Source organism: Geospiza fortis, unplaced genomic scaffold (assembly GCF_000277835.1).
Source record: "Geospiza fortis unplaced genomic scaffold, GeoFor_1.0 scaffold16, whole genome shotgun sequence".
In the NCBI taxonomy this organism is placed as follows: Eukaryota; Metazoa; Chordata; class Aves; order Passeriformes; family Thraupidae; genus Geospiza; species Geospiza fortis.
The window spans coordinates 662,240-682,661 of record NW_005054302.1 but is presented as its reverse complement, the minus strand read 5'-3'; the positions used below and the strand labels follow the sequence as shown (position 1 = coordinate 682,661).

Here is a 20,422-nt window from a genome sequence, read left to right as displayed (position 1 = left end):
ATAGCAGGAGATTAGCTGTGCACTAAGACTGCTCAGCTGAGATTGAAGTGTCATTTATATCTGTGGGGTTTGATTTTACTTAACTTACTGAGCTTTGATATGAGAATTTGTTTTTCACTAGGTTTCAGAAGGACCCAACATGGTCAGAAACTGGAGACAGGTATTTACTAAAGCTCTTTCGAGATCACCTTTTCCATCAGGTGACAGAAGCGGGTACTCCTTGGATTGACCTCAGTCACATTATCTCATGTCTTAACAAGGTACACTGTACTTCAGTTAGCTTTTACACATTTAATTGGGTTAGCTTTCTTTAAAAGAGTATTCCACTGCAAAGCAAGTTGGCACTGGAAGGTTAATGCTATTGGCTTAGCTGGTGACTATTTTCCCCATTTTGGATTAAAACCATGTATTCTCTAAGCTAATATTCCAACATCTATGGATATTTCAAATAAAACTAGTACATGATATTAACAATTTGTTAATATAACGTGAGATACAATATTAACTTTTCATCCTAGAATGCATTGATTACTGTGGATAAGCAATGCTGGTCCCTTTATGCTACTCTGGTCTTTCAACACAGCATAAAGGATCCATAATACTCCTTTAACTGGGGGTGGTTTCTGTTGGTAGTTATCACAAAGGATGGTCATAAGGCAAGATCCATTCCTTAATTGTGCTGACTTGAGTAGGTGGCAGGAAGGAAACTGAAATTTGTGTAAAATCCTTGCCATCAGGACAGTGCTATAAAATTTCTGTGACTTAACATTTTAAGTCCACTTCTGTAATAACTTCCCTAGTCTCTCCAGCCCTTTGTTTTCCAAGGCTGACTTAATAAAGCTATTTGCAGTTTTCTAAGAGTTGCACCACTAGCAGAATTTTATCCGAGCACTCTCATGATTTAATAGCAAGAGATGTGTGAGAAACCATGAGATCTTCAGTAGATGAAGAACTTGTCTGGCTCCATAAATTAAAAAGTATGTGAGCTGATTAAATTTTTTATTAGTAGATCAGCTTTCAACTTATTTTACATTGTTTTGCCAAACCTCAATAATCCATGGGAGATTAAGAGGCTGCAACTTTTTTTGTTGTTGCTTTTTAGCTGCTTGGTAGTTTGACTTGCTCTGTAGAGAATGGTGATGCAGACACTGACAATACACAGTTTTAGTGCCCAATATATTCTTTTCTAGGACTAGGATAGCCAACTTTCTCCTCCAAGAAAAGTGGAATGTGTTCAGATCCTTTGATGTGTAATAACTGTACAGTTAAATATTTTTCTAAAATTGTCAGGGTTTCTAACCTCCTATTAGACCACTGCTGTGCATTTTTTAACCTCCTTTTTATCTTTCTGGTTGGTGTCTGTAATCACTTTAAAAAGGACATTAAAGGGATTGAGGCTAAATCAAAAAGAAAGCATGTTGACATTCAAGTAGGCATTGAAATGCCATCATGATTTGAAAGCAGTGACTCATACAGTACTGTAGCAAGAGGGGACAGTCCTGAATTCATAGGTCAGGTAAGAGACAATGTCAAAGAATGCCTTGTTCTATAAATGTTCATGGCTTACCTTTTCAAACAGAGACTCTTCTCTTCTGTGGTTGTGGGCTCAGCACACAAAAAAATGTAAGGCTCACAGAACTCTGCTTTGGAAATACACTCTAAGAAGCACTTCAGAAACTGTAGAAGTACTAGTAGAAGTTATGTGGACTTTACTGGTACTTGCCAAACACATTCATTTTGAAAAGCTATTCTGTTGTTTAAAAAAAACCAAACCAACAAACTTCCCTTTTCATTGTGGTGTTTTGAGCATCTTTTCAGCTGAGGATATTGATTTGTGCACCCACAGGATGAAAGAAAGCCATAAAAATTGATGTTTGTAATTAGAAGTGTGGCTTTCTTAATACAGACCTTCCATTAGGAAGACCTTCCATTAAGGTAATTAATTGATTTGTTGTATGATGCTAATGGAAAGAACAGTGGACAATATTTCACAAACGCCTTAATTGTATTAATATTTTCTAATGGATGTTGGAAGACATTGGTGGTTTTATCCTACTCTACAAAAATTAGAAGCTAATTGGCTTGCTTTCAGCCTTCTGAAACAGTTCACAAAGCAGCAGCTTTAAAATGTGGTGGTTCGAGTTTTTAAGGTTACACTCAAAACATTACTTTAGAAGGGAAATGCAAGAAATTGCTAACTTGCTGTGTTGCTCCAGACAGCAGCTAGTAGAACATCTCTGTGACAAATTTCATTGTTTTTCTACTCAGTACAATATTATAATTGTATTATAACTCATATTACATTTATATTACATTTAAACCTGCTGGGGTTGTATTTCCAAAGAATGGATTGGTAGTGTCATATCTCACTTGTCTCTGCCCCACCTTTTGTATTGGAATAACAAAGACTGTGGTGGAACTATCAACATATTGACTAAAACAAAACTACAAAAGTTCTTCATAATAAGAGAGTCTTGGCAGTTCTCTATTGATGAACATTTCTTGCAAAGTGGGAAGAACATAAGAAACAATGATGTAATGGGCTTCAGCATGTAAAGCAGGATATTCCTCTATTAGAAATTAGGATCTAATGGAATATAAAAAAAAGTACATATTGAATTTGAGAAGTCAGAACAAACCATGAGAAGAAATGTGGAACAAATGTTGATCTTCAACCCCAAATTATTAATTTGGTTATGGATTATACCAAAGTAATTTTTTCTTTCTAAGGCGTTAAATGTACCACACAGCATAGTTTGTTTCCAGTACTGCCAAAAATGTGAGGTTTGGGTTTCTACCAGTTTTCAGGCTACCTGGGGTGGATCCATCCATTATCTCATTTTGGAGTGGACAAGAAGTAAATTACTTACCCTATGTTTAGGTTTGTGGATCATATGTGCAAATGTAATATCAAATTTAGTTTTGTTCTTCAGGAAGTACATGAAAATTTTGCCAGCTTTCTACACAGGGAAGTATAGCATTACAGGATTACTAGCTTTGTGGAAGGGGAAGGAAACAATGGTAATCTAGTCCTAAGGTCTGGAATGTCCGTCAGGTTAAGACCAAAATGTCTCGATTTTTTGACGAGGATGTTGTTGTGGTGCGATTCAGATTCTTCCTTTGTGTCCTGTTAGCGGATTTGAACTGCACCATAACAATGTACTTGCCAAGAAATTGATTGCTTTTGTTGTTGGGGAAATGTTTTGCCATTTCTTTCACACTTCTTTTATTTTATCTTTTGCATTCTTGTTACAGTTAGATGCTGGTGTGCCAGAAAAAATAAGCCTCATTTCCAGAGATGAGAAGAGTGTACTTGTGGTAACTTACAGCGATTTAAAACGCTGCTTTGAAAATACTTTTCAAGAACTGATTGCAGCCGCAAATGGTCAGTTGTAGTATTTGCTGAAAGCATGCAGGACATTGCTGAGGAACTTAACCTATAGCAAATTGCACTACAGCTGAATTGTTGTTGTCATCTCATTTCACATTTGGGAAACAAACAGGAGATGAGCAAAGCTGCTTGCACTTCAGTCAGGTACACTGTTACTTGAAGGGAAGAATGTTTCACTTATCCTAGAGCTAAGGCTGCCATTGGAGGCTTTATCTGTGAAGAATTTATTTTAGATTAAGGAACACATCAGGTGCATGATGTTCCTACTTTTATTTTTTCCACTTGTATATGCACTAATTTTAATTTTTTTAAGACTTTTCTGATCTCTGAAGTTTTGCCACATTGTATACTTAAGGGAAACTCTTTGCAAGGACATTTCTGGGATACATTTTTGTCACTGAGGATATAGCAAAATTTATTCATTTTTTGATATTATTTGCACCCAGAATAGCATAAAGGACCAGGTAAATAATTTAATAGAAATTGTGTTCTATTAATGACCGTTTAGTTCGTAACCTCTGTAAAAGTGTGTTGTATGCAAGCTCTGTATGCCACCCACTGTTAGCTCAAAGAAATGTGAGAAGAAGCAACTTTTTAAAACCAGTCAAGTGAAGCATTGGTGAATTGACTAAAAAGGAAAGAAAGTCCCCTGTCATTCAATTTAAACTTTGTCTAAGCGAAGTGACGAAAACAGCATAATGGGAAACATCTTTAATTTAAGGAGCATATCAAACTTGCTCTAAACACAACCAGCGCCTTTTAAAAACTGTTTGTACATTTTCCTGGTAGTCAGAAGCATTTACATTTATGCAATTTTTTTAATAGATTTTTTTTTAAAGAAATTGTTTAAATGCCTGAAGTTTCAGGAGTGTATTACTTTAGGTTATTTACAGTATAATTTTTGTATAAAGTTCTGTTCTTTGAACCACAGCTTTATTATGGTACGCTACACTGGATACAGATACAAAGACACTGTTAAAAGAAGATTAACTAAACACAGCAGTTGTCTGGCATCAAGAGCTTTTCAAGTTTTACGGCCTGAATCTGGAGGGATAATGATCTGCTGTGCCTTTGCAGTCACTGCTTAGCCCAAAGTAATATTACTTTTGCTAATACTCAACACATGAATATTCCTGAAGTAATTCAGTCTCAAAAGTCTGGAATTTTGCTCCTCAATTACCTTTCTAATTTTTGGACATGCAGTTGTCTCCAAACTTGGGTATTCATGGGATTTCTAGTTAAACACCTACACTTTGATACTGAAGACTGCCAAATATGTAGGAATTTCCTTTCTTAAAGCAGTAGTGAAGACTGTATCTATCCTTTCCCAGCACTGAATGTTTTAATAGCACTGGGTGCTCACCATGAAGAAAATGTGGAAACTCAAAAGGTCAGGACAGACTCTAAGCACTTGCAACTGATGTTACTGACATCAATTTTAATGATTCTCAATATTTGTAGTTTTCAGAGAAGTTTTTAATATTTCTCTGTCCACTTTTATAAGCTTTAAAATGATTCTCCGCCTTGAGACTTGCATCAAGAAAAAAGCAACTCTCTTCACATCGAAAGCTTTGAAGACTAGGGACATGCTTTACACATTTTAGAAAATGTGGTCGAATCCACATTAAGTAGCATCAGTTGTTGAGTTTAAAAATCAATTATTGTTGCAATTTTCAAAGGAACATAATGTTTAATATTCAAACGATAACAGTTGCCAGAATGTTCTTTTTAATGTAAAAGGAACAGGAACTTTGAAAAGTGAACATGCAGAACAGTCTTTTATCATTAGCTCATGTATTTGAGGAAGAGCAGCTGTCTTTTCTATGTTTTTTGACAAATCATATTGTAATTCTTTTGTACAAAAAAAGAAGTACTTGTATTCTAGAAGAAATATGGAATGCTTAATTTATAAGCGGGCTGAGGTTTTTTCCAGTATTGTTTTCTTTGAAAATGAAAGGGGATCATCTGTTCAGTTGTGGGGTTTGGGAACCTTTGAAAATTTAATTTGTGGACCAATATTTTGTGGAAGTGTAAGGCAGGGGTAAAATAGGGCTTGAATTCTCATCCTTTTTAGACCAGCACACCCTCTGCAAGACATGTCTAAATTGCAAACCTGTGTGTATTTGCATAATGTCAGTTTGCTTCAGCCCCTAGTAACCTCAGGACTTGGTTTAAAAATAAAAAGGTAGACAGCTAATAAGTTTTCATACATAATGTCAGCCAGAAAATATTTGGTGTCAGGTAATACATAAAATTAAAAAGAAGTTGAGCTTTGTTTTCTATTTATTTTATTTGGTCTGTATTTGGGAATGATTTGAACAGTCTGAAGTTCAGCTTGGGTGTTTTTTTGGGGAGAGCCCTTCTACCCCATTTTAATTCCATTTAGAAGGTTGTCCTAAAGTTGTAGTTTAATCCATTCATAGGAAGAACTGTGTATCTGTATTTAAAAGAAGAGTCACCAGGATGTGCCCTCCCAGATGGGAAATTTATTTCTGACCTTCCTATTTTTTACAGCTAAAAGCACAGAAGGGACAACCTTTGAAATCATCTGATGTTGGTCATTTTAATTTTTGTACCTGTTTTAAATTTTGTTGCTGTATTTACTATATTGTAAATATTTTGTTGAGGGTACCTATGTATTTTTGATTTGCCCTTGTTTCAGTAATTCAGGTGTCAACTGCTTCCCCTAAAAAGCACCAGTATGTTAAGTTCTAATGTCATGATCCCAATATGTGTTACTCATCTTTAATCCTGTTTTCATTGTTCATGTGTACAGCAGTATTTTTAATAAAGAATACCAGAAGTAACGTGGCCTTATTTTGACATTGTGCAGTTCTGAGATTGGATCCAGGGCATTTCAACTTTGGTGGTGGAATTTTATTTCATTTGTCTCATACTTCTTTTGTATTCATTCTGTCTGCAATGCAGAGTTTAAACAAACAGGTGTCACAAATTGTGTTTAGTGCTTGCCACTTAGAGTGTATCAGATGTCCTAAAACTGAGAGTTGCTGTTCACTAGAAGTGTATTAATACATATTTCTGTAACTCCCAAGTCAAATCCCTTCTGCTTCAGTTTGATCAGGTCTGCTTTCCTCAATAAGCCCTACTTTTGAAAACTCTGCTCAAGTACCCTTACTTCCATGTTTTTTGAGCTTTTTTTGCTCAGTAACAAAGTGTATTAATTTCTCTGAGAATTTGCACATGGAGTCACAATAACTTCATTTCACAGAATTCTTTTTCTACATTTTTAACCAGCAAAGGTTCAGTGATTTGCTGGTGGGATAAAGTCTGCTATATCCATCCAATGCTGACCATGCTTATTGGAAGTATGTAATATATTGTGACTTGTCAGTAGTCCTTGCACATATTTAACATGGAGTCATTATCACTGAAATTGCAATGGTTTAGGAATGTTATTATATAAGCTACATTGTTTGATTGATGCACATATCCAGTCTCCAGTTTCCTCCTTAGTAATGTGCAGCAACAGCTACACAACTCCTTTAGCAATTGATGATCCCATTCTGCTTTCCCAGAGAAAGCTGCATCTCCACTTCCAGCATTTGGAGAGCCCCTCAGATTGAATGCTGTTTAGCGCAGAGCACTTGATTGAACATCTCTATGGAGGCAGCATACCCAGCTTCAGATGGATGGGGTGGGGATGTGGGTATCCTCTGAAGAAGAGTCTCTACCTGGGCCTAAGGTACTGCCTGCTGTCACAGTAGCTTCAGAACAGGCTTTGGTGAGGACACCTTAGCTCTGTTTGCTATCCTTTTCTCTGGTGTGCATCTTCTAGCTGCTGAAGAAACCAGGAATGGTGGGTGGTTGGGTGGATGTTTGTCTTCCCCCACCCTGAAACCTTGACTCCCGCAGAAGCTGAGTTGAATTTTTGTCTCTAGACAGCAGTAAGTTCTTCCTAAATATGCTGAACCTAGAGAATGTGACCCACACAGGGAGCAGTGACAGATGTCTGTCACCGTAGCTGGTTTGCTGTGGGTTTGCTATCCCTTCCTTCTGTGTGATTATTCCATGTTCTCCTTTGCTCAGAAAATCAGCCTGTGAGATGGATGTGTGCCAGATGTTTGTGCTGCCCAGTGCTGACTTGTGTGCTACAGCAGTCTTTGACACCGGCAGAACTCTTAATTTTTCTTCAAAAGCCAACTTTATTAAATGAATTTAGTAGTCAAACACATTATATAAAAGACAGAAAATGCTAGACAAAATAGGAGTTCTTCACATCTGAAGACACTTGAGGGTTCATACAAAAGTAATCTTTGTAGTCCAGTTTTCTTAAATATTTTTGCACAAAAGCATATTTATATATTTACACTGTGCAAACATGTCCTTTGAGATGCATCATCCTGTAACTATTCTTGCTCAGTTCTAGTAACAAAAGAATACTGAAACTTTTGTCTTGATCAAGGTCAAATATACTTTACCAACAAGAGACAGTGCAATAGGTATTTAAAATGATGATCTCTTGTGCAGAGATACTTAGCTCAGAAGTAGTGGTACATATTTATTTTGCTTGAATATCAAAGATAGTTTTATTTGTAAATATGCAAAAGGTCATTTGTCTTAAAGTCTGTTAGTAGGTTACATTCACAGCTCTTTAGCTGAATTCTGAGAGAGCAAGAGGTCATATAACATGTAGCATTTGAGTTAATACATATTTTAGTGGACCACAAGAAGCTGACATTGGGCTGTAATTTATTTGGCAGATATCAGTGCTACTGTGTTAAATGTCCAGCTCTCATTTCAGTACTGCATTCAATGGTGAAAGGGAACGGGTGCATCCTAATGCTTCTCAAGCAAAGAACACTCATGACCTTTCTGAGATGCTATACAAAATCTGCTGTAAATGAATGATATATTTTTATTCCTGTACATACTGGTAATTTAACATGGAAATTTAGGTGTCTTCATAAAAAAGCTGCCCTAACTTTACAGATTGCCTTGTAATTTCTAACTAATCTCTTCAAACTCTCTAGTGATCAATTAAAGTATGTGCAGTCTAGTAGCCATCTTGTCTTTTCAGACAGATTCCCATAAATAAAATATAATCAGTGCAGTGTTAGAAGGTCTGTGAGGTTTTGTGGACAGAGCTTGGCTTTAACCTATCTACCTTGTGGTTTGGTTCCAGTGTGTGCGTGTTGGCTTATGACAAAGTGCAAAATCTCGGTATTTACTGGATTTCAACAGGATTGTCCAAACTGAATTGGTATGCATTCCCTGTTGTTACAGCCCTGGATCTGGTCTTAACTCTTGTCTATCCTTGCCAATCGTGTTTAGCAACACATTTTAAATTCTTGCCTTGCAAGGCTCCCTACTGCGTCTGCCATCTGGAGCAGTAAGATGCATATAATGCCCCATCCCCAGTTAGCTTATTCAGCTTCCCCAGACCATCAGCCTTCCCACAAGTTTCTCAAAGTAGTTTTCATAAAAAATATAGTTTGTGGTCAGTTTCTAGTTTCTATCTTCTTGAAGGCTTCTTTGTTTTCCAGCACAACACATACCCCAGCCATGGGATGCGAATACCTCGGTGCCTGGTGCAGATTCCTGGCTCTCTAGGGCTCCCAGCTGCCTCTCCCAGTCAGGACAGAAGTGAGCCTGAGCAGAGGCTGTAATAATGGCCTTCTGGGTTTTCCTGGATGCAGAAGCACTCAGCAGTTTTAGTGAAAGCTATTGGTGTTGAGCATTTGGGAAAGTCAAGGTATAAGCAATAATATTTTGCTCTATTTTGAATACGTGTGCTGCAGTCTGTAGAAAAGCAGATCTCGGATTAAGCCAATGATAACTTCTCAAGTTCTATGATCATTGAAATAATTTGGGTCAGAGTTTTTAAACTGACAGTGTTTCACGAGAACTTGCATGTTTACTTGGCCTAGAAGAACTTAAACTGGTGGCTGAGAATAGTGGACAACAGAGTTGTAGTCAGGAGGAGGAGAGCGGCTGGCAATCATTTTCTCCAGCATCGCATAACCACAGGTGTGTCTTCGCTTGGAGTCACTGAGCTGGTCACAGCTGAAACTGCAGAAGCTTCTTGGCTTGGTTACTCCAGAAAGCACTGACTCCTTGCTCCTGCTGGCACCTTTAATGCTGTAATAGAGCAGTGTCATTGTGAGCTTTCTTAACATGTAAAGATTCTTGGTTTAGTGAGCAAAGCTAGGTCACAAGTTAATTCTTACATGGTGGGAAGGGCACTGATGCAGATGGACTTGCTCAGAGGGAGTGCAGAACAGAGGAGTCCTCCTGTGTTCCCTGTGAGCCCCCTTTAAACAGAGGTGCTGGGAATGAACATCAGTGTTAAAAGTGTTTGTGCATTGTATCAGTCTTGCTGCTTGGGGCGAGTACTGGACTGCTCAGCCTAAGCTCTAATTGCTCATTTGTGGCAGGTGCTGGGGAGTGAGACTTTATTGCAGGGTGGCGTAGTGGGGAATGTCTGGCAGCTCTGCTGTGCTGAGGCAGTGTATCCCCATACCTAAACGTTTCTTCCTAAGGTGCTGGGGGTTTTTGAGCAGGACTGAAGTGGTGGAAGGTCTCAAACCTTGAGGCAAAAGTAGAAAATTACTGGTGTAGGTGTTCCCAAAGCCTAATGCTGGGATAAATTTCCAATACAAATGGCTGATGTTTGTGAGGAAGGGCATGAGGTCTGGCTGTCTGCTCTTTTTTGGCTTCTTTTGGCAGCTGCCATGAACTGTTGGTTTGAATTAGAGTTTTCCTGTCCCTTAAAAGGACCAGTTTTCCTGTAGGCTGCCTTTTGTAAGATGCCCTCTACTAAGAGGGATTTAATGTCTTCTGGGCAAAGCCACTTTTAAAGGCACTGTTACCCTTTTGGCACTTTCTCACCCATAGTCAGAGATTACAGTGCTTAAAAGGGCTCTTTCAGTAATGAAGAAAATCAGGGCAGAGATTTTTTACACCGTTGAACTTGGATACCAAAGATTTATCTGTAGACAAAGGACAAACCAAAGCATTTTTCCATCACTGTTTATATGTGAAATCCTAAAGTAAACATGTTGGACCACAGTGTCTAAAATTAGATTTCCTCCCCTGTATTTTTATAAGTTCATGGACAATTATTCACTCCTCTCCATTTTTAAGGTCAGAAATGTTGGCAGCCCTAGTCTTGAATTCCAGATAAGACATTCAGAGAGCATCTGTTGAGCTTGCAGAGCCCAGAGTTTTGCTTTTCATTTTATTTTGCGCTATTAGGTCTTTGAGTCAAACTACAGAACTAGTGGCACAGAACTGTTACAAGTTCCTCTTAGAGGTCACAGTTTCTCAAATTCTTAACTCAGAAGCTTGTGTGGTTTTTTAAGTAGTGTGGTCTCTGTCTTCTTCTTACTGTAGGAAATTGGACTTCTCTGTCTCTTCTTCTTACTGTAGGAAATTGGAAGCTCTCCCTAAGAAGACCACCCCATTACATTTATTAGTAGATGAATGGAGCTCCTGAGGAGGAGCCCTTGTGATGAGGATTGCAGATGCATCCCATATTTTTATATTGCATCTGTTGGCAGATGGAGAAGTACTTGCCTTGGGATAAATTCCATAACTAATGACAAGGTTAGTCACAGATGCAATAGACTTTTTGTGATGGGTTTAAAGAGAAATGCCTCTGTGATTTACATTGTAATTGTGTGTCTTCAGGAGCTGGCAAAAGTGGAGTGTGCATGACAAGTTGTGAGTCTTAAAAACTGTCATGCTTTGATCCTTTCATCATCATCAGGCTTCTGCATCGTGAGATTTTTCTTGTGAGCTAGACTTGGCTTCTGGTTTAATAAACCTTTTTACCAGCAGAGCTGCATCTGTTAATTTTATCTGGAGTGCACTGCTGTACCTGGGCATGCATTCCCACAAAAAATTTTGAGGGAGCTCAAAGGGCTTTCGCATTTGTAGTCAGGCTTCATTTTGGGTCTGAGTTTACAGTCAGTAAAGGCTTCTGTAGCTGTGAACTATCATCTTGCCAATCTAGGAATGTAAATTGGAAACTGTGTTTAGTTGGTCTTTAATTGGGATTGTTTGTTGGAGGAAATGGCTGCTGGTTTCTTGCCATGTTCAGGACCAGAGTGAGGTTACAGGCTGGCTGCAGCTCTTGAGATGCATGTTCTTGCTGTTTTTCTGGCTTTGTAATTTACACTGACTCAAGGGTTTGCCTCAGCCCAAGGATTTTGGCTTACTTGTGTTGGGCATTTTCACCACTACTGAAAAGCTAGAAAAGGGTTGCACTTGGGATCCTTTCTACCTGCAAAGGAGCACAGCTCAGAAAACTGCCCCCAAACCTGTCTACCGGGGTCTTTTACCTGAGGCCTTATATTAGGAAAAACTCACTTCACTTCCTGCTGCTCAGAATATCATTTTTCATCTCAGTGGCATTAGCAAATCCAAAACATGTTGCAACCATTTCTGTTTTATGCTCCTGGCCACCACCTGGGCCTAAGGACCTCACCAAGGTTTGGGCTGATGCTCTCTCCTATAGTGAAACCAAGGGTGAAATTTGGCATTAGTGCCTTTCCCTAGGCAGGAGAAGTGGAAGCCCAAGAGGCGGCACCTCACCAGGGTCAGTGGGGTACCCCTGCACTGTCAGGTTGGCTCCCTGCTCTGCCCTTGGCCTGGCAAGCACTGCTGCACATGCTGGCTCTCTCCTGCAGTCAGTTTCCTCTGAAGCAAATCCTGGGAGTGCTTCTGGAGACAGGTAGGGTACTCTGGGTATGGCTCCTTCCACACTATGCTGTTCTTGAGCTCTGCCCAGTCTGAATCTTCCAATGCTTTGTTACAGTGAAGGGATGTAACCAAAGGCAAGCTACTGCCAAAGGAAGGTGAAACCCTTCCTGAGCCTGGTGCTGGCACCAGCTACCCTGACAGTGAGCTGCTGCTGCTCACTCAGAAACTGTTCTGACAATCTGGCAACCTGAATCAGCTCCTGGCAAGAAAAGCCAAGCTGAAATGTCAGGATGCCTGCAATGCAAGGGAAGAAGCAGCAATGTACATCTGCTTAGATCAGTTCCCATGTCTCAAACCCCTCCAGGTTCCACCTTGCTCAGTACAAATTTTAGGGGTATTTATTTAGTGCTCCAATTAATTTTCAGTAAAGGATGCTGAGCTAAGGTGCTACCACTTTTAGGAATGTGTGCAGACTGAAGGGTCACTGCCTGCATTCACATCCATGAGTGCTTTTTGGCACAGTGCTACAGTACCACTTGTTTAGCTTGCAGCCAGATGACCTTGTATGATCTCAGTCTACCACTCTGTTTTCCCAAGGATTTACATTCTAGCAGCCACTGTTCAGTTCAATTCTTTTTTCTTATCCTCACATTCGTTTTCCTTCTGCATTTGAAAATGCCCCTTAAAGCATTTCCGGAGGGATGCTCAGGACACACTCTATGTGAAGAAAAAGGCATTTCATAAATTTCATTTAGGGATGTTGCCATGTCGTCTGTGTGGCTGACAGCAGCCTTCAGAAATACACAAAGAAAAATTGAGTTAAACCACTTCTAGAGAACATTGCATCCTTTGGAACCCTGTAATGCCCACATACACTCTATAGTCCCTGGCTCCTCCAAAGACAGAGTGCCACAACAGAGCTGAAGTACCATAAAACTGCTCAGGAGCCTATTTTCTGAGAGGCCAAGGCAGGAGAAAGGGTTTCCCAGCATTAGTTCAGAGTGGCTTGTGTTGCCCTGGCTTTGCCACGCATGAGAAGCTTTGCCACTGCAGGCTGCTGCCAGCAGCGTGTTTGTCCAGGCCATGCTTTCCAGCCCCGCGAGCGAGCGCGCTTTCCTACACGTATTTCTGTCCCACACGTATTTCTGTCCTACACAGATTTCAACCAACGCCCTCTAGGTCACTGGAATCTGTCACGGAGCAAGGCCTCTCTGCCTTGACTGCATGTTTCAGGCAGCTCTGATTGTTCTTTGAGACAATGCTACACCTCCCAGGCTGCCCTACTGCAAGGCACTGACAAGTTTGGCGCTGGCAGGATGGCAGGCTGGCCTTGACCTCCTGCCAGCGTGAGATGAACGATGGGTTGGGTCTGGGCAGTCTCCGGGCTGGCGGAGAGCAGTGAGCTGAAAGCAGGACACTGCCAGCTTTGCAGTGGCTGGGAGCTGATACAGCGCCGGCACTGAGAAAATAAACACTTCCCATTTACACAGAGTTCATGTCAGTGCAACCCATTTCTTAGAGCAGCCCTAGTTCCCTGCTTGGGCAGCTGTCAGGAATTAGGTGGAGGAAGATGGCCAATATATTCAAGTGCTTAAAGGCAGGAAGAGAAGTGAGGCCCTCACATCCATCTATTGTAAAGTTGCCACTTTAGCATCCTGAGCCCATGGGTGTTAAATGGGCCGTGCTTAGCTGAGTCATGGAAAAGAAGGGCAAAAACAAGCACAGGGGGCCTTGTCCCAGCTAGGGTGCCCTTGGGACTTGCAGAAACAACTGCAAATCCTTCAGAACCGCACATTCCTCCTCCCCTATTATTAATGGCTTGTTTCCCACAGTTACCTGCCTCCTACCTCAGTTCAGTGCTCTCTGACACTGGCATTAAATTGAGCATTAGGTGGATCAATAAGTGCTAATAAATCATATTGCTGATGTGCATCGAAGGGGTTGAGGGTTATTTGCTTCTTCAGAGACATAGGTGTGGAAGATGATTGACTGCTGATTAAACCGAGCAGGACACCTCAGCAAGAGTGTTTCCAGGGATTGGGGCCACTTCAGCTACTTTCACAAGGCATGATTTAGCACGAGGACCTTGAATTCTCCTTTGCCATCTAAAACCTGAGAAGAAGGGAATGTAAAATACAGACCCAAAGAATGTCCGTTTCTGCTTGCTGCCTGTCCATGTGAAGCGTTTCAGTTCCTCTGGAGCCAGCACCATCCCACTGTCTGCTTGATAATCCTTGAAGAAAAAAGAAAGATGCAGTCCTGTTAGGTGCTAACTGTATTTTACAAAGGACTCAGTGCCTCTTTGGTCTGATTTCCAGCATCCTTCTGGTCATTGATACTGAGACAGCTCTAGGAGACAGCAGCTCTGTGCACAGCAGTGCACAGGCATTTAATGGTGCCTTTCCAAACCACTGGTGCCTTGGGGTGCAGCAGACAGGTCATGTTAACGCAAATCCAAGGTGCTAGAAGAAAAGTGTCTGCATGCAGTCTGAGGCTCTGGCCAGCCACCTGTTCAACCCTGTGAGGACCACTGTGCCTTTCCCACCTCCTGCTGCTTAATGCCTTCTACTGAGTCACTAAAAGTTTGCCCCAGCCTCTCATCCATGCCCATCCCTACCAGGATTGTGTGGGTGTCCCATTGTTAGACATGGCTCCAGCTTGTCCATCTGCTAGCAGGTCTTGCTCTTACCAACCTTGCAGACCTACTGGAACTGACCACATGGCCAGAAAGGATCTCTGACCCTAATTTGTAGGGCAGTGGGATGACCTCTAACTGCAAGTACAGCTAATCCTGCAGCTTGTATCAGTTAGAGCTGACAAAGCAGTAACCCCCCCATCCTGATTATCCCTGTATGAATCTGTCACATAAATAACAAGAAATACCTGGCATATCATTTGGCCCAGGAGTCACTTACACTAAATACAAGCGTTTCCTTCATGGGAAGCTCTTCAAATGTCTTTATGCGCTGGGGGGGGTTTATTTTGAAGGTGTTTATGTATCTGTTCAACAAGAGAAGGAGGACAGTTTTTGGTGAGAATGTGAAGTGCACAAGCAGGAAGTGTTGGGTATTTCTCTGTTTCTTTAGGCCGTTCCCAGCTATCTTCGAGGTAGGTCATACAAAAGGGACTTGTTAACCAAACCCCACCCAAATCTCACTCCCCAGTCCCAGGGTATGCACAGCCGTGCCTCTCACAGTGCCTGAGCCCTGTGGCCTGCAGGTCCCCCAGGCAGGGGCAATCCAAAGAGCCACAGCAGTGGGTGACTCCGCAACTGGTGGGAGTCTCAGGCCACCTGTGGGCTGTCTATGAATGTTTTCTCCCACCCAAGTCCAAACTGGGCTATGCAGTGAGGCTACCACCCCCAACAAACAAACACGCACACACACACACACACACACACACAGGCTTATTCTTGCTTATCTCACCTGACATTTTCGGTGCTTCCACAGCTTGAGCTTGTTACAGGAAAATTTTCATTGCACAAAGCATCAGATGCAGGGGGAGACCGATTTTCTGTTGTAAATATTGTGCTGAGGGGTATGTAGTCTTTACCTTCCTAAATGTAAACAAGAAATAAAAGCCTTATTCCTGGGTCCATATGGCCAGTTGCCCCTGCCTCGGTGACAGCATGCGGTTGTGACATTAATACCTGCTGGACATTTGCTTGCAGCAGGTCGCCCAGCTTTTTCACCAGCTCAGAGAACCGTGGCCTGTCGTTGGGATTGCTCTGCCAGCAGTCCAGCATGATTTGGTAACTGTGAGGACAACAGCAAAGTGAGCACAGGGTGGGGTTACAGCTCCGTTTGATCCAAGGCAGCACAGCAGTCTTTGACATCTTGTCATCGATAGACAGACATAGGGAGGTAACTCCTCAACCTGCTTGGTTTTACAAAGATTCTCTCTAACACCATCGAGGCCTCTTCCTAAAACTAAAGCAGTAAACTTTCCACAAAAACAGAAAACCTTTGTGCAACACCCCAGAAGACCACATCAAAAGGATAATTCAGCCAACCAGTCATACTTCCTTTTTTTCATTCCTAATTAAGCATTAAACCTTTGTATTAAACATCTATTAACTGGCAATGTTTAGGTTAAAGTATCCTAAAGGCATCCTAAGATGACATATATGGATGTGTCACTTCCTTGTATTGGTTGAGCCGAGCTTTCCTTCCTGCAATAAAATATGTGGAAGAGACAAAAAAAAAGCTCTTATCTACTGTCACTAGGATAATAAAATTAGTCAATGGGCAATACTCCCAGATAGGCATGGCTGGCTTGCATCCTTTTCTTCTGCTAGAACTATTTTTTGGTAAGTGTTGCTATTTAGAGTCATGACATAGCACTTGGGAAGGCACCAGGACACCCACACGTACTCAATTTTGCCTCCAGAGGTAAAACACCGTGGACATGTGCATGGTCCTCAATGATTTGTGACACAGGGTGAACGTTCTGTGTGCTGCATGGGCCTCCCAGGCAAGGTGCTCTGTCCTGACCCACCTTGGTCTCCAAAAAGGTGTTGGCCATGCAGTAGCAGCTTGAGGCTGCACCTGAAGGCCGGGGAGAAGGGAGTGACGGCTGACATGGCAGTAAGGAGTCAGACAACCCGGGTGGGGTGGCTGCGGGTTCCCGTCACCTTCCTCTGCCATCAGACACCGTGTACAGGAAAGGGTGGACCCTCCTTACCCGAGTGACTGCGAGGAAGCCTCCACTGTCACTTCCTAAGTCAAGACGATGTTAATAATGTCACATTCCTCCAGCACTTATCTCTGTGCACGTCGGTAAATATTAAATCTAGCAAGGAATGACCTTCCTCCTTCTCCTCCCCTTTCTTCTCCTCCTCCTTGCTCAGCTTCCCTGAGAGCACAGCCCTGGTGGTGTGCTGGGCTCAGGTCCTTGTTGCCCCCTACCTCTGGGAGAGCCAGGGGCCAGGATGGGGGTGCACAAGAAGATACCGATGGAGGATTGGGTTGTTTTTCCTTAGGCTGGCACAGGGTATTTTTAGAGGCTAGAACATCATCTGCAGGGCAGCCCAGGAGGGTGGGCAGTGGTACACAAGGCAAGCAAAGGCATCTTACATCTCCTCGGTCGCTTGCTCTGGGGCTCGCATTCTTGTGCCTTCCTTCAGCCTGCTGCAGAAATCCTCGTCTATTTGGACTCCAGGGTAAGGAGAGGCACCTGGAAGTGACATTGGGAGAATAGATACATGCCTTGAGTACCGTGACCTCACTGTGACCCTATGCATCTCCCTCAAAGTCTCCCTTGGGGTGTACATCATCAGGTTGCAGGGCTGGGGTTCAGGGGGTGCCCTCCCTGCAGGGTCTGGCCCTGCTGGCTGCCACAGGCAGGGAATTACTGCTGGTTGTGCTCCAAGCCCCAGTCTTTGGAGGAGGGGGCAAGATCAAGACCACAACTATTGGTGGTGCTTTCCTGGCCTGAATAGAAAAAATGCACATGAGTTTGATTTGAACACTATCCCTTGAAAAGCCAAGTCTGATCTTTCAGTTGTTTGGACTACTCCAAATTCTAGTGAGCACAATATTAAAAAACCCCAAATGCCCCAAATCACCTTGAAAAAATTGAAATAATTGTCTTAAATGAGGTCACAATGCATTTGCATTGTTTTTCTATTTTCTGTGTTTTTCAGATGCAGCCTGATTGTATTGTTGGTATTTTATTTTTTTTTTCTGTAGACAAAAAATATCAGGAAAAGGGAAAAAGAAAGAAAAAAAAAAAGGGACCTTTCATAGAGTCAGAGAGTCACCAGGTTCAAGGAGCTGGGGCTTTAAGAAAAAAATAGCAGGTATTATGAGGCTGACCATAAAATCCCAAGAGTTGGCAGGCTGACCAACAACATGTATTTAAACTAATAAATGATTGATTGTCCTGAGAACTGTATAGTATTGTTTCCTCTGCTGTTCGCCTCTCTTGTCAGCCTCTGTGTTGAACTCAATTAAGATTCTTCTATTCTGACAGTCATTGTTGTTCCCACTCAGTGTACATCTTGTATCCTGCCTTTTCCACATGAAAGAAAGGGGGAAAAAAAAGGCTTCACCTTTTTTTTTAATTTAAGGTTTTAATTTCAGATTGCATGTTCTAGTTCATTGTGCGGCATAAGTGCAGATGCTTTTCGCCTGCTGTGTCCAGTAGCCTGGGTGAGGGGGGTGCTGGATCCTTCCTGGGCTGGGGGACTTCCTGAATTTGGGCTGGAAATGCAGGTGACAGGATCTGCAACATGCAAACTGTGGGTTTGGCTCCCTTGCTCCCACAAGAGGAATAAGAAGCATTTGAGAGAGCACTCAGCTCATGGCACTCTGTGTCTTGAATGCTGTCTGTAGTACAGGAGGTGGTGCCTTGGTCTTGGGCAGCTGGTGACCCAGAATCACAGCTCTGTGTTATCCCACAGGGTTCCACATTCAATTAAAATGCTTTAAAAATTGCCTGATTTTCCTGGCTAGTGCCATCAGTCAGACAAAGCACTGTGACTGCTCTGGCTGTGCTGCCCTGCATCCTCTGCCAAGGCTTTCTACAGGGAAAAGTGGGAAGCTTAGTGCCAGGTTTTGCCCATGGCAGAAGTAGCTGGTAAAGTTCTTAGACAGCTGTGCTATCCTTTGAGGCTTTCAGCTTGGCAAATGAGCTTTCAGCACTCTTAAAAGCACCAAAGTTTCTAGTTCACAGGGGCATGATAATCCCTCTGCTTCTGATTTAGGTCTTTCTGGAACACCTGCCAAAAGATCATTGAAGGTAATGGATATTTTCCCCAAGCTGGAATCCCCACTCCTGTCAAGCTCCTGGGGTGCAGAGTTAACATACCCAAGGAAAATATCTCCCACAGCAAGACCCCGAAGGACCACACGTCGCTTTTTGTATTGTAGATTTTATCAAATATGGATTCAGGAGCCATCCACTTGAGAGGAAGTCGAGCCTGGAATATAAGGGACAAATCTGACTATTATTTTCAAAGCCTGAAAGATTTTAATCATAGATGAATCAACTATGTATTGTTATGTAAATAAATACCATTCAGGCAGGAACCTGTGGGATTTCCTTACAGGCAGTCAAGATAAACCCACACTCATTCATACGCTTAACAAATTGTTGGAGTAAAAGGCTGTTTTTAAAAAACATGTGGCACAAAACACCAGACATTGGAAACCTGTGGCCAGGCCTTTTCTTTACAGGGATGTGGGAGTGTGTAGGAGCAGAGGTCTCTTGCCAGCATCATAGAGGCAGGGCAGAAAGCCCTGCATCCAAGCACCAACCGTTCTGTAACGATGTTGGAGATATTTTGGGGGACATTTTCAGAGCCAGAATTGCAGGAGCATATCAGCAGAGCTTGTTAGAGTCTCCTGAGCAGTACCAAAGCTATGTAAACATTTCCCAGCTACTTTGCAATGCTGTAAACCCTGGAAGTCATTTACACATGTGGGAATAGCTGGCAGATGGGTGAGACCTCCAGAAAGAGACTCTCTGCATGACTGCAATGCCCACACCAAATTCCCACAGCATGGGTGGGTGCAAGCACAGTTTGCTGCCCAGCCCTTCACAGCAGGGCTGGCAGGGCAGTCACTGCCTGCTCTCTGCAGTGGGGGCAAAACACCAAGTAGGTGCTGGGGGAACAAGTCCTGCTCAGCTGCTCGGGGCACCAGGAGCACTGAGGGGTACACGCCTTCTTTTGGAGGGATTGTTTTCCTTGAAGGAAGTTTACGGAGTAAGGGGGTTATGGTGAGCCAGCCAAGAAATGTCTAAAAAACCAAAGTATTAACAGGGCAAAGCTGTGAAGCAGTTAGCATGTCTAAGCCTTATGCCTGAGGATTGAAATGCTTCCCAGACCCACAACACATCTGGACAGCTCATCTTCACATAAAAACTAACAACTTCTGAGCTCTTAAATTCGGGGAATGTGAACACCTACAGAGCATTTTGGTAGACAGTTTGAAATGACATGTTATAAACATTTGGGTAAATGAGCAGCATCTTGACTTACATCTCCTTTTCTCACATAATCAGGATTCTTATAAATATCTCTTGCAAGGCCAAAATCACAGATCTTCACAACATTGTTCTCAGATAAAAGGATGTTTCTGGCTGCCAGGTCACGATGAATGCACTATAATAAAACAGTTTCACAATCAAACTGCATTTCCTTATTCCTGCCCACAAATTTCCTGTCTCCCATATCCTATTATTATTATTATTATTATTACTATTATTATTATTATTATTATCATCATCATCATCATCATCATCATCATTATAATATTTAATTTTTAGGGAAGTTGCTTGTAGTTTACATGAAGTTACTGTAAACAGCAGTAATTTTTTTTTTAATTATTAAGTCCAGAAAGTGACAAATTTGTAAGCCCTTTG

At 41.9% G+C, this 20,422-nt stretch overlaps 2 protein-coding genes across 4 annotated transcripts in view; one reads left to right on the top strand and one right to left on the bottom strand.

The window, feature by feature from the left end:
• Nucleotides 1-6,204, top strand: part of PAN3 (poly(A) specific ribonuclease subunit PAN3) — a 66,073-nt gene extending 59,869 nt beyond the window's left edge. For 2 of the 3 annotated variants that reach the window (XM_014311774.2, XM_031066128.1), the window contains exons 17-18: nt 122-260; nt 3,256-6,204. In XM_014311774.2, the coding sequence (XP_014167249.1) occupies nt 122-260; nt 3,256-3,396 (280 nt within the window). In that variant the 3' untranslated portion in view covers nt 3,397-6,204. The remainder of the gene's footprint in view (nt 1-121; nt 261-3,255) is intronic. The other variant, XM_031066127.1, reaches the window with a different exon arrangement.
• A 1,336-nt stretch (nt 6,205-7,540) lies between these two features.
• FLT1 (fms related tyrosine kinase 1) overlaps nt 7,541-20,422 on the bottom strand; it is a 93,291-nt gene continuing 80,409 nt past the window's right edge. The window contains exons 21-28 of the mRNA XM_031066039.1: nt 20,040-20,162; nt 18,866-18,977; nt 17,131-17,230; nt 15,705-15,810; nt 15,481-15,611; nt 14,971-15,055; nt 14,197-14,288; nt 7,541-9,490 (exon numbers count right to left, since the gene is read on the bottom strand). Of these exons, the coding sequence (XP_030921899.1) occupies nt 9,286-9,490; nt 14,197-14,288; nt 14,971-15,055; nt 15,481-15,611; nt 15,705-15,810; nt 17,131-17,230; nt 18,866-18,977; nt 20,040-20,162 (954 nt within the window). The 3' untranslated portion in view covers nt 7,541-9,285. The remainder of the gene's footprint in view (nt 9,491-14,196; nt 14,289-14,970; nt 15,056-15,480; nt 15,612-15,704; nt 15,811-17,130; nt 17,231-18,865; nt 18,978-20,039; nt 20,163-20,422) is intronic.